This window comes from Ciconia boyciana, chromosome 5 (genome assembly GCF_034638445.1).
Source record: "Ciconia boyciana chromosome 5, ASM3463844v1, whole genome shotgun sequence".
Lineage (NCBI taxonomy): Eukaryota > Metazoa > Chordata > Aves > Ciconiiformes > Ciconiidae > Ciconia > Ciconia boyciana.
Window position 1 is genome coordinate 9751104 of NC_132938.1, and position 9427 is coordinate 9760530.

At 40.9% G+C, this 9427-nt stretch overlaps 1 protein-coding gene across 1 annotated transcript; it reads left to right on the top strand.

Moving 5' to 3' along the window:
- Positions 1-558: 558 nt before the first annotated feature.
- On the top strand, positions 559-9427 carry LOC140652410 (NELL2-interacting cell ontogeny regulator 1-like). Its single transcript, XM_072863137.1, has 4 exons — positions 559-573; positions 2746-2888; positions 4737-4825; positions 9274-9427. The coding sequence occupies exons 2-4, from the start codon at positions 2765-2767 to the stop codon at positions 9343-9345; spliced, it is 285 nt and encodes a 94-aa protein (XP_072719238.1). The 5' UTR covers positions 559-573; positions 2746-2764; the 3' UTR covers positions 9346-9427.

The window sequence follows — 9427 nt, forward strand, 5'->3', positions numbered from 1 at the left end:
GCAGGCACGAGTGGTTATGACCCATGTAACTCAGAACAATTCAAATGGCAGATTGTGCACTGAACAATTCCTGGCCTTCACCAAAGTCTCACCTGTGACATGTCCTGCAGTTTCTGAGTGCAATCCTATGGTTTTTCCTGGTTTCCCATAACGCAGGTGTAATTTGTCATGGTTATTTTCAGGCACTAGGGAAGCAAGTTGCTTGAATCAGGCACCACATCCAGCTGAGCGGACTTGGGGAAAACAATTCAGCAGACTTCAAGAGAGATGAATCAAATGGCCCAGCTTTAAAAACCTTACCCAGAGCACGTAAGTCACTGCTGGAACTCACATGTCAAAGCAGAAACATCCGTCCCCAGACCTGGGAGACACAGCCTGTTCCTCTTTAAATCTGTGCTGTGTGCTGCAGTGCTCTGCATTGTTGCCATGGCAGAAATCTCCCCATAGTAATAACCTCTTTCAGAGAAGGTTAAAAAGAGACAGTGCACATGCTCAGAAATGCTGCACTTGTTCTGTTAGCAGTTTGCAGCGGCCATTTCAAAGAGACCGTCACAAAGACAAGAGAGAGATCAGGTACTGATATTTTTTTCCTTTGTTAGAGGGGATTACTTTGCTCTTTCACAGAAGTCCATGCACAGATCTGTCTCTGTTCCCAGTTGCACTGCAGAGAGAGACCACCCTTGAAGCCTGTTGTGATTATTCCTCACAGATAGCAAATTCTCACAGAATAACTAAGAGGCAGTAGTTAGATGTGGCCTGAGGTGACTGCTGCACTCGCGGAGCAATTATTTTGCAGCGGGGCTCACATACAAAGCTGACCTGATGCTGGGGTGGGTGATGTGTAAGGTACCCTGAAAAAGTTTAACAGCGTATCTATCTGCTTTGTTTTGTTAAACCTTTCTAGCACTCATAGTCAGCTATGAGAATAGCCTCTGTTCCTAGTGACCAGGAGGCTTCTGCATTAGGTACTTTCAAAGGAGGCTGGTATTATCCTAATTTACTGTTACTTGGAGATACTGCTGCATCTGGTTGCAAAGCCTGGTCTTTGGTTGTACTTGCTTTGATTGCAGATCACCATTAATTAAAACAGAAAACCCAAGCCGCTTGTTATGATTTTAATCCCTTTATTTTAAGGATTGTAGAAATAAGAAAAAGGATCACATCAGATCACTTCTAAATAGTGGGAGGGATAGGAAGCCCAGTTCTGAGGTTATAGGAATTACATTACCAGATCTATTTTTTGGTGTGGGCCCAAATATATCTGTGACTCTACGTGTACATGTGTATCTCTTGCTTCCAAACCATCCCCTACTTTTATATTTAGGTTGAGGTGCACAGGAAGAGGATGTGTATAGTACTGCTCCTTTCCTGGACGAATTGCTGGTTTGCACATGCTGCAAGTGTTCGTGCAGAATTTGCAGCTTCAGATTAGCTGTGTCTGAAACGGTGGATTGCATATATCGAAGAGCAATTTTGTTCCATTCTGTGTTTGTGACAAGATGGGGAAAAAACCTTTCCTTTCCTGCCTCCCTTTATTGGCCTTCCAAATGTGAAATACAAGCTGGTTTGGGGAGTGCTGTACTCTTGCATTCAGCACATGCAGATTTGATGTTCTTATGCAACATCTTTTGCTTAGTATGCACTGACTTAAAAATCAGGAAGAGACAGAATGTTGTCCTGCTTTCCTGGGTTCAGCTAAAGAGAACTTTCATGTGGATTTTGTTGTGTTGCTACAACTTAACCTTATTTGATTCTTTCTTTCTTCCATTTGAACACACAGAAACAGAAGGTAGACTTGGCTGAACTAAGGATCACCCTAGCAGTTTGTCGGGATCCTTGAGGCTTGGATTGAAATCTGTAATAGACAGTTGCCGCTTGAGCCAGTCCAACTTTCCCATGTTCCCTCTTGATCTGAACGGTTTACCTGTCGGATCAAGAAAATACTTCATTTGAAACCTGTGTACTTATAAAAAATGTTACCTCTGTGTGAAGGGGAGGTGTTGCTGGACCAGACTGTACCTAACTTCAGGGCATGGTATGGGCTGGCTGTGATGTTCAGGAACAAATAGATGGCTGCAAATAAAGGTCTGAAGCCCAGATTAGGAGGGGAAACAGAAGGTCAAAGAGTTTTGATGCATTTACTGTTAGAAATTCTACCTATGAATTTGGAAGTTGAACAAACATCTTTTCCTTCAGCTACTTTCATAAAGGAGTAAGTTTTTATGATCAGTGTGGTGCGTAGTTAATGATATCGGTTAGCTTTAGTTATTATACTTGTGAAAAGATGGTGCATTAGTAAAGCAAGCCAGTGGGTAAAAACTTCATTTCCAGGTTCAGGTCTGTTTCAGCCAGCTCTGTAATCCCTGCAGTTTTGATCTCGAAGTCTAACAGTGAACCAGCTGTCCAGATTCATGTGCTGGTCTGGGACTGTGTAGTTAGAAAAAAGATTGGTGTCACAGAGCAGGCAAAGTTGCTGGCATCCTGGCTTGCAAATGAAACCAAAAACTGTCTAGGGACTTCTGATCTTCTCCTTCATGTCTAGGGACATTCTCTCCCAGTTGGGTTTTATGTGCACTGCTGGAAAAGTACAGAGAACTTCTGTCCATGCCCTAGATCTTCTGATTTTTGTTTTTTTCTTTCAGAGGAAGACTGCCAATGCTTTAGCTGTCAGGAACAAGTTCTTTGTAACAAAACCTTGTATCTGTAATGTTCCTCACTGACTTGTTTGTGTCTCTTGATAAACAGAGAAGCACCCATTCCCAAGATGCTGGCACCCTGCCTTCTGAGAAGAGTGGTCCTTACAGTTCCTTTAGTTTTTGTGGTTGCACTGCTTCTTGTGGAGCCTGTTAGATCTGATCAAGAAGCGGGAACAGCCATACCAGCTGAAAGTATGTACCACCCTACAGTCCTCTCATACAGCTTGTACGGTAGTTTTAATGTTGCAGGACTTCATATCACTGAAGCTTGTCCAAATAATTCAAACTATTTTGGACATGTCTTGCTTATGATGTTTTAAAATCACAACTTGGTAGCACACCAGTGCTGTTTTTCTCCTGCATCCGAGGCTTTCCACTCTCTTACCCTTATCTCCTGCCTGTTGCTGTCTTGCTTGTACCTGAAATCTGCCACTGTTTTGCCTTTTATTTTGTACAGCCCTTTCATTGTGTTAGCTCTTTCTATGCCAGGAGTCACCCTGTTTGCTTTTTAGAGACATGCTTGAGACTTGCTTTTTTCAACTGACATATTGACTGTTCATTACATCTTTCATTCTTGGTAATGTAAGATACTCTTCTACTATATTAAGGTCAGTAGTTTTTATTAAAAAAAATCACAATGAAGATGCCAAGAAAGCATGCTTTGTCAACACTTAGTCTTGCAGCCTTCAACCACCTAATTCTCCTTTGCTGATCTGTGTTGAGTTTGATTTACATCATAAACATAATGGCAGGTCCTTGCATCAAGTTGTTGATGTGGAAAATGCTGTCCTCTCCTTATGTCTGGTGCATATATAATAACACTATGGTTGGGTGGTGGTACAACAATGAAAGAGGAGGTCTGTAATACTGTTCAATCTTTTTTTTTAATCTCTTTTTTTTTTTTTTTTTTTTTCCCCTACCCAGTTAAAGAATTTGGCAGACTCCTTTTCTCCAGCAGGCAGGATTCCTGTCTGCTGGTTAGCACACAGATCATGAGCTGAAAGCTCATACTCCAGCTTATCAGAGGCATGTAGTAATCAGTCAAATATCAAGTGTTTGCAAAATAGGCTGACAGACACTGAAGAATTTTCCAGCATCACTCTAGGTTTCATCCTTTCTTCCTTACCAGACCTCAAAGAGCAAACTAAACCTGTGCTCAGAATTTCTCACTTGCGCAATATTTCTTATGAAGTTGCCAGAGAGGCACAGGCACTGAGAAGCAAATAAGAGCATATGTAGAGCCTGATGATTCGAAGACATTTCATCATGTCTATATTTGTTCTGTCTCAGTACTGCTATCTGTTAGGGCACAGCTTTGTGTTACTTGATGATTAAGGCAAAGCAAGCCTTGTGACCTTGAGTTTGGATATCTAGATATGGGAATACTATCTTAAACACTGCAATTAGTCCAGAATGCAGCAGTTCTGCTTATCAGCGATGCTCACTAATGACAGGGCATTGTGTTTATCTGCTGCTTGCTTCACCAGCTTTGGACAAAGCTGTATCATATTCAAAGTTAGAGGCTAAGTGATCTGTCTTTGTGATAATGTAGTCAATTTTAGTCCCTTAGCTTTCTATTTAGAGCTCAAGTTTGTGAGAGTAGGAGACAAGATTTTCCAGGGAACAGGTTCATGGTTTCAGAGGTAATTTCTGAAAAATATGAAAAATCTGAAGATGAGGTTGAAAATGTGCTCAGGGTTGGTGGAGCAAAATGAAGGACTCAAGTTACGGGTTTAGTTTTTCCACACTATGAACTGTGACAAGAGAAGGACGACAGGAACAGCAATAAAGGAAGAAGAACATTTTTAATGCAAATTTGTTGAAGTAATTCTTTTGTCATTGAGAGACTGGGTGGACCACCATGATGGACCATTTACAATAACCTGGGTTGTTCAAGAGTACATACATCAGTACGCACTCTGTGGACTCTTTTCTGTAGCTCTTCCTCGTACTCAAAATCACTGTTTATTCGTTCTACTTAATACTTCATGCCATGTAGTCATGATTCTCTACTAAACGCTTTACTAAATGCTCTCCTAGGTCGTCCCTGTGTTGATTGCCATGCATTTGAGTTCATGCAGAGGGCTCTGCAGGATTTAAAGAAGACAGCGTATAATCTAGACACGCGGGTAAGGAAACATTCAATTTCTTTTTTTTTTAATTTGATAATTTTTTTTTATCCACAGAAAATGCTGTGGATAAAAGTAGATAAGGTGGATGGATTTTGCACAAGACCCTCAGTCAACTGTACTGTCCTATCTCTTAAGGTGAGGCTGGGTAATTACGTTTCACCTTTGTATGCAATAATCTGTGGAATTATTTTGCCTTGGGGTATCAGGGACACTAGGAAGCTTAGGGAAGAGTGAACTGACAGTCCTCAGCCCTCTGTCCTTGGTGAGTTACAGCCATTAGAGCTGCTATTCTCATTCCAAATGCTGAGCGCACACCTTTGTTTTTATGTTACAGGGAGTAAGGTGAGAGCATCATTTATATTTATTGCCCAAAAGGAGAGAGCCAGCTCAAACAAAAAGCCTACTAAAATAAAATACTCCCCTGCACATGGTTTTACCCCTGGGGAGTGGCTAAGAGAGGAAACATCATCTTGTAGATACTTTTTGCATTGCTCTGATTCCATAATGATGAAAAATGCCACAAAGTAGAACAGCATAGGGAATGAAACTTGTTTGGCTTGCAGTCAGTGTGGAGAATTTGCCAAGCTTGGTATCTTCCTTCTGTGAGGGGAGTTGAATATGTCTCTTGCTACTGCAACCTGCAATCTGTGACTAGCTGTATCCCAGCTGCTGTCAGATAGTGGTGTCTCAGGAGGGTAGCTTTTTCCCCACCTCCTGTGTACCCTTTAGCTGAAGTGCTATATCTGCACTCTTGCACAGATTTTTTGACAGAAGGCACTCAAACTTTTTTGCTCTTCTGATCTATGGTCAAGGTTGTTCACAGTTCAAAGTCTGCGAACTGGCATCTTTGAAGAATCGTTTGAGGTAACTCCAAGTAGGGTCCATGATGTTTAGGTGAAAATGCAGGTGTGGGAATGAAGATGCCTTAAATTGTGACATACTACAAAACCCAAACATTCCAGCAGAACCAGATTGGTATGTAGCACATTTACAGTTAAACAAAATCTGTTCAGTAATTACGGGTCAAATGTATTGGGCTCCTTCATGAAGAAATCTCGTTAATTAATACATCTGCTGAGCACTGTATACAGCCCAAACAAGATGTTCAGATTGTGCTGTAAAGTAGTTCTAGCACACCTTTTCCTTCTTTTACAAACCTTTGAACTTTTCGCCAGAATTTCTCAATCTTGATTAATCTTGATATTTTATATCTCAACTACTAAAAATCTTCTCTGGTTGTCTGGATATGGCAGTGACCTTTATGACACCTACAGCTTGCAGACCAGGAGAGAAGCTTTATAAAATAGAGATACCCAAAGCAGGAGTAGCAATAAGAGCCCCAAAGATAGCAACTGTATTTTAATACATTTTAAAAAATAAAAATAAAAGACAGCTAAGGAGAGGAAATGAGGATACAAAAAAGGTTCAGTTGAGAGGAATGTCCTGTTATTGACTTTCACAGTTGTAGATTTGACAGCAAGCCTGAGAATGTGGCTCCGTGATATATTCTCACCAAAACAAACCTATTGCTTCCTTATCACTTTAAAATCTAAATAATCCATATTGAGATCCTTCAGTGCCTCTGGACCAGGACAGGCCTATTCCAGTCATTAAGCTAGGAATTCTGCCTACATCTTCAAAAGACATGGAAATATTTAATACTTGAGGACTTCTTGGAACTGCTGTCTACACTGTTTCAATTCTTAGTTTTATTATTCAGCTGTGGCCTAATTTGATGCAAACTGGGAGTTTTAAGACAATTGCTTTCAGCCACATATATATTTTACATTTGACTATTTTAGTCTATTTTGCTGCTTAGTGGGGCAAATGTCTCCGAAAATACAATTCCCTTTGTTAATATTCCCACTGGAGACACTCATTTCCTTGAAAAACTCTCTTTTGTTTGCAGGCAAGATTTTTAGATGATGACTAAGCAGCTCCTAACTGTGTTGGAGAGGGAGGATTCCCAAAAGCTTAAAGAGGAAATTCCCATTTAATTCCTCCTGCAAATCTCACCCTATATGATCTCATGAGTGCGTTCATGAGTGCGTTCTTTTACTGCTGGGCGGGAGCTGCTACCATCTAAACTGTTCAGCCAGTTCACAGCCAGCTCCCTACTGCATCTAAAAGCTGCTCAAGACAGAGGCCAGCAGGGAGCAGGCCATAAAACAAATCCTGTAAAACAAATCCAGTCCATGGGCTATACAGTTCACTGTAAGTCTGCACTATAGACACTTATTTTCAAAATTCCAACACATTTTTCAGAGTTAACCAGTGGACATTGCATTACAACTTATAATGAGCTCAGGAACTGCATTTGTAGCTGGAATTTATCAGCTTTTTTGTAGGTTCAGAATCTGGACCCTGTCCTGTTTTTTTGTTTTTGTTCGGTTTTGGTTTTTGGGGTTTTTTTAAAACGTGCTTTAACCCACCAGGGCATAGTAACAAATCTCTGCACAAATGGTTTTGTGATCATGCTCACAAAACAGTCATCAAAACTGTATTTAGTGCCATTCATTTTGTTCTTTATTCCTTTCTAAACTGTCAATGGTTATTTGGAACGTTCAAAGCACATTAAGTTAGATGTGCCCATGAAAATAAAAACAAAGGCTTGAAAATGTTATTAAAGATATATAAGATGGTAAGCAGCCTTGGGGCTTAGCTCCAAAGCTGTTGGCATGCTGTCAACCTCCCTTATTCAAACCATTGCAAATGATGTCAAGGAGATGGTTATAAGGTGGTAATTGAGTGTCTTTTAGGTTATTAGCAAAGTCTGATCAGATCTTTCCAGTTTTGGAGGGTAGCTGAAACAATCAAAAGCGATACCTGATTTAATATAGAACCACAGGGCTGTGTCTAGGGGTTTATCATCTGGGAAAAAAACCTGACCAATAGATAGCTTTTCCTGTACTAAGAAGGCAGGTGGTAAGCAGGGGGCTTCAGCCCAGCTCTGCTCTAAGTGCCTTTAGCTGATGTGGGTCAATGGATAACACAGCTTTTAAAACACAGCCTTTAATCATATGGCAATTCCATCTCATACGAAAATCACAAAACAGGCAGATTAAGGATTTATCTGGCATTTAGAGCTGGTAGTCTTCATAATGCCATTTTTTTGTGTAGCTGGTTACACCATTACACCAGTGGGGATTAATTTGGTGAGCGGACTTCCCACAGCTAGTGTGTACTATGACAATAAGAAGGAAGTCCTCTCTTGGATCAGTCTGTCAGATACAGCTTCAGCTCATGACAGACAAACTGAGATGAAGATATGATGGTGTCAAACGGCTCTGTGCTCCATCATGCATCTACTGAAGCCACAAGTGCCTCAAACAGCCAGGAAAACCAAAGCGTGTGTGTGCTAGAGAGGAAGGATTCCCAAATTTCCCTTATGCAGCCCTGCTGTCCCTTCCCTGGTCCTCAGCCCCTTCTCGTGCATACTCTGATCATACCCAGCTCCAGTTCTGAGAAGTTCCCAATCTGCCCTGATTGCTCCAGAAAATCCCTGTGGGCAGCGATGATCTCCTGATATTGATGAACCCCAGTTCAACTGGGGGACCTCTGCTTTCACCAGTTTGGGACCCCTTTCCTTAAAGAAGCCAGCAATCTCATCACGTGTTTGAACTGTGATGGCTGTGTGTCAGCTCAGCACTTATTGTCTGTTTTAGGCTCCAACAGCATATTAACAATAACAACAGTGAAGCAGGAGAAGTTAAAACAGAAGTAAATTTCTTCACTGAGAGGGTGGTTGGTCGCTGGAACAGGCTCCCCGGGGAACTGGTCATGGCACCAAGCCTGTCAGAGTTCAAGGAGTGTCTGGACGACTCTCTTAGTCATATGGTTTAGTTGTAGGTAGTCCTGTGAGAAGCAGGGAGTTGGACTTGATGATCCTTATGGGTCCCTTCCAGCTTGAGATATTCTATGATTTTATGATTCTATGATTAAATTATGCCTTACTTTCTCTGTATAAGTTTCAGCAGTGAGTCCAGGCTGTAATACTCTGAATTTAATTTTTTGAGTCTGTTTTTAAGTAAAAAGAAAATTTCTGACAGGTTTTGGGGGTTTTTTTTAAGCCTCTCATGATCTTGAGGGCTTATGCTCCAGTTTGTGCAGTTGAAGTAAGATTGTAAGACAAATAACTTTAAAGAAAAATAACAGCACCCAGACACATATTGAATGTACTAATGTGAAAAACATGAATGTGTACCGGACTGAATTTCTCCATGTCACAGGAAGTATTGCCATGTTGGTATGCCAATTAATCATGCAAAAGCTAAATTATTTTGCAGAGCAGTAAGCAATAACTCTGATTTTTACCGCAAGCACCATCTCATACAACCAATTCCAAATCTTAGAACAAAAGTAAAATGGACTTTTCTTTGGGAGCTAATTAGTTTTACAGCGCTGACACTTGTTTTTTGATGTTGCTTTTGTTCCCCCTCTTATAGACAGAAACTCTGCTTCTTCAGGTGGAAAAGAGAAATCTGTGCGACTGTGTAACTGCAAATCTGCTGAACTGAATCCTGGAGGCCAGCTAAGGAGTATCACCTGTTCAGCGGTTTTTAAAATGCAGCTGTATAAAATACAGCTTTATGGAGTTCA